Source organism: Gekko japonicus, unplaced genomic scaffold, assembly GCF_001447785.1.
Source record: "Gekko japonicus isolate JY-2015 unplaced genomic scaffold, Gekko_japonicus_V1.1 scaffold2090, whole genome shotgun sequence".
Classification (NCBI taxonomy): domain Eukaryota; kingdom Metazoa; phylum Chordata; class Lepidosauria; order Squamata; family Gekkonidae; genus Gekko; species Gekko japonicus.
The window spans coordinates 193,590-197,048 of NW_015164255.1; the positions used below are offsets into that span (position 1 = coordinate 193,590).

The 3,459-nt window shown below is 52.5% G+C and overlaps 1 protein-coding gene across 1 annotated transcript in view; it reads right to left on the reverse strand.

Annotated features, from left to right (window-relative positions):
* CLK1 (CDC like kinase 1) overlaps window positions 1–614 on the reverse strand; it is an 11,184-nt gene extending 10,570 nt beyond the window's left edge. Inside the window, exon 1 of the mRNA XM_015408683.1 lies at window positions 435–614. Coding sequence (XP_015264169.1) covers window positions 435–461 — 27 coding nt within the window. The 5' untranslated portion in view covers window positions 462–614. The remainder of the gene's footprint in view (window positions 1–434) is intronic.
* Between the last annotated feature and the right edge of the window lie 2,845 nt (window positions 615–3,459).

Genomic DNA, 3,459 nt, shown 5'->3' on the forward strand with positions numbered 1-3,459 from the left:
TCGATCTCTTCACCCCCCCCAAAAAAAAAAGAGAAAAGGGGAGGGGGGCAGGAATGGCGCCCCCCCCGGACCCCTCCCACGGTTTCACCCGCGGGGCTGATGCCGCCACAACGTCCCCCCCTCAGCGAGCGAGGCGCCGGGAAGGAGGCAGGGAGGCTCCTCGCCCAGCTCCGCCGCCGCCATTTTATCGCCTTCTGCGGACAAGACGGAGAAGATGGCGGACGGGCGGCGGGGGAGACCTTTTCCAATATTTAAAGAAAATCTTTAAAGACAACCAACAACCCTTCTCCCTTCCCCTCAAAACAAGCACAAAGGAGCTTGAAATCCTGAGGGATAAATAATAGGGCGGGGGGGAGGGAGTCGGGGGCAGCCGTCGGGAGCTTCTCCGCTCCGCTCCCCTCCGTTCCCGCCGCCCCATGAGGCGCTCTCCCTACCGATGTCTCGACCACCAACGCAGCCATTTCGTTTCTCTTCCTCTTCTTCCGGCCCCGGGACTCACTGCTCGGCGTGGATCCCGCTTCACGGGACGGCTCTGACAGCGACCCGGTCTTCTCTGCCCAACCGACCCGAAGAAAACCTGCGCTGCCACAAAATGGCGCCGGTCAACAACCGTGTGGAAAAGTACCAGGGCGTCACAAAGGACGCGCATGCGCGACGGCGGGGGAGGCGGGGGAATAGAGCGGCGACGCGGCCAATCGCGGGACTGGAGAGGGAGGCGAAAACTGGCTGCCAGAGGCGCATGCGCCTAGCCATTAAAAATAATTAGTCTGTTGTGAAGGGTGTCGGAAAAGGCCATCTTCATATCGCTGCAGCTTACGGCGTATTTCTTTCCTTTAATTGCACACGGCGGTTTCATATATATACACACACATACAGTTCTCATCTCCTATTTTTTCAGCGATCGTACATAGCCTTTATGGGAGCTGGCTGGGTGACCTTGGGCCACCTAGGGGCAAATTCCACGGCGGCCATAACTTTTTAAAGACCCCCTAACGAGAGCTGGTGGAGCCAGAATGACCTCTCGCGTGTGAGAGAGGTCATTCTGGGGCCCCCTAGGTGAGCCGCTCGGACATCACACGCGGAGGTGGAATTTGCCCCTAGGAGTCCAAGGACACCACCCCGGGGCTCAGGGAAGCGGGGAACGTTTCGCCCCCCACAGACAGACGTTGCAGCTGCCCCCCACAGCAGTGTTTGTCCTTAGTTTTAGTACATCCCCCAAAAAACCTCACCTGGTAACGCCCCATCTCAAGTTCTTTGGTGATAATGCTAGAGCAGGGACAAAACAGGCTTAATGGCACAGTAATAAGTAAGAAGCTGGGTTTCGAAGACGTAGAGGAACTAGAGATCAAATTGCCAACATTCGCTGGATTATGGAGAAAGCAAGAGAGTACCAGAAAAACATCTACTTCTGCTTCATTGACTATGCTAAAGCCTTTGACTGTGTGGATCACAACAAACTATGGCAGGTCCTTAAAGAGATGGGAGTACCAGACCACCTCACATGTCTCTTGAGAAACCTGTATAAGGGCCAAGAAGCGACAGTTAGAACCGGATATGGAACAACTGATTGGTTTCGCATAGGAAAAGGAGTACGACAAGGATGTACATTGTCGCCTTGCTTATTTAATATATATGCAGAGTACATCATGCGAAATGCTGGCCTAGATGAATCACAAGCAGGAATTAAGATTGCGGGGGAAAAGATCAACAACCTCAGATATGCAGACGATACCACTCTAATGGCAGAAAGTGAAGAGGACCTCAAGAGCCTCTTGCTCAGGGTAAAAGAGGAGAGCGCAAAAGTGGGCTTGAAGCTCAACATCAAAAAAACTAAGATCATGGCATCCGGCCCCACTGTGGCATTGTACCCCATTGAGGTCCACATGCTTTCCAGGCTCCATCCCCAAATCTCCAGGAGTTTCCCAGCCTGGATCTGGTACCCCTACCCCCCCCCCCTGCTTGTGGCCAAGGGCAACCCTAACATGAGATGGATGGATGGACTCCGTCAAGACAGCCACAGCCCTCCGTCTGCAAGACTTGAGCAACGCTGTTGAGAACAGGATGTTTTGGAGGACATTCATTTCAGAGGGTGGCTGTAAATCGGAAGCGAGTACCAATGTTCCCTCGAAGATGAGTTAGTGTGAGTTAGTTCACAGTTTTTTAGCCTCCAGCTCACACATTTTTGTCTTGGCTCGGGAAGGAGGGCTCCCGAGCAAACTAATTTAGGCAGCAGCCAAACTGCTCACTCACAACGTTAATGCCAGGAGCTCACAAAGTAGAATTTTTACTCACAGGACTCCACAGCTTAGAGGGAGCATTGGAAGCGACCACACTTCTCAGACACACAATCTGCTTAGGGGTGGAATATAATTATATAAATGCGCTTTCATGAACACAGTTCATCACACGCGCTGAAGGGTACATCCCTTACTTCAAAGGGGAGAGGTTGCAAAGGTTGGAAACTAGATTCCATCAAAAGGGTGATCAAATCAGTCAGTGGTGGCCATTACCAGCTGTTAAAAGGATTAACACAGATGCAACTGAGAGATGAAACAAGATAAACTGAGACAATAGGGAGCGAGACAGGAATCTCTACAGGGGGCAACTGTTAGTTTGTTCCAGCAAAAAGAAATACCGTAGTAGTACCTCCTTAGATTTGCAAAATTCTGTTCCCACATAGACTTTCATGGACTCAAGCCACATCTTTCCTTGGGAACATAAGCATTTCCCTTCACCTTACTCTTATTTATTTATTTACAAAATAAGTCAACTGTAGACTAAGCACCACTAAGGAGTCTCAAGGAGGCTGACAATCGCCTTCCCCTCCCCTCTCCACAACAGGCACCTTGTGAGGTAGGTGGGGGGCTGAGGGAGTTCTGAGAGAACCGGGACTGGCCCAAGGTCATCCAGCAGGCCTCCTGTGTCTCAGAGTGGCTGATAATCATCTTCCCTCCCTCTCCCCACAACAGGCACCTTGTGAGGCAGGTGGGGCTGAGAGAGTTCTGAGAGAACTGTGACTGACCCAAGGTCACCCAGCAGGCCTCATGTGTCTCAAAGCAGCCTACAATCGCCCTCCCTTTCTCTCCCTACAACAGGCACCTTGTGAGGCAGGTGGGGCTGAGTGAGTTCTGAGAGAACTGTGACTGACCCAAGGTCACCCAGCAGGCCTCATGTGTCTCAAAGCAGCCTACAATCGCCCTCCCTTTCTCTCCCTACAACAGGCACCTTGTGAGGCAGGTGGGGCTGAGAGAGTTCTGAGAGAACTGTGACTGACCCAAGGTCACCCAGCAGGCCTCATGTGTCTCAAAGCAGCCTACAATCGCCCTCCCTTTCTCTCCCCACAACAGGTACCTTGTGAGGCAGGTGGGGCTGAGAGAGTTCTGAGAGAACCAGGACTGGGCCCAGGTCACCCAGCAGGCCTCATGTGCCTCAAAGTGGCTGACAATCGCCTTCCCTGTT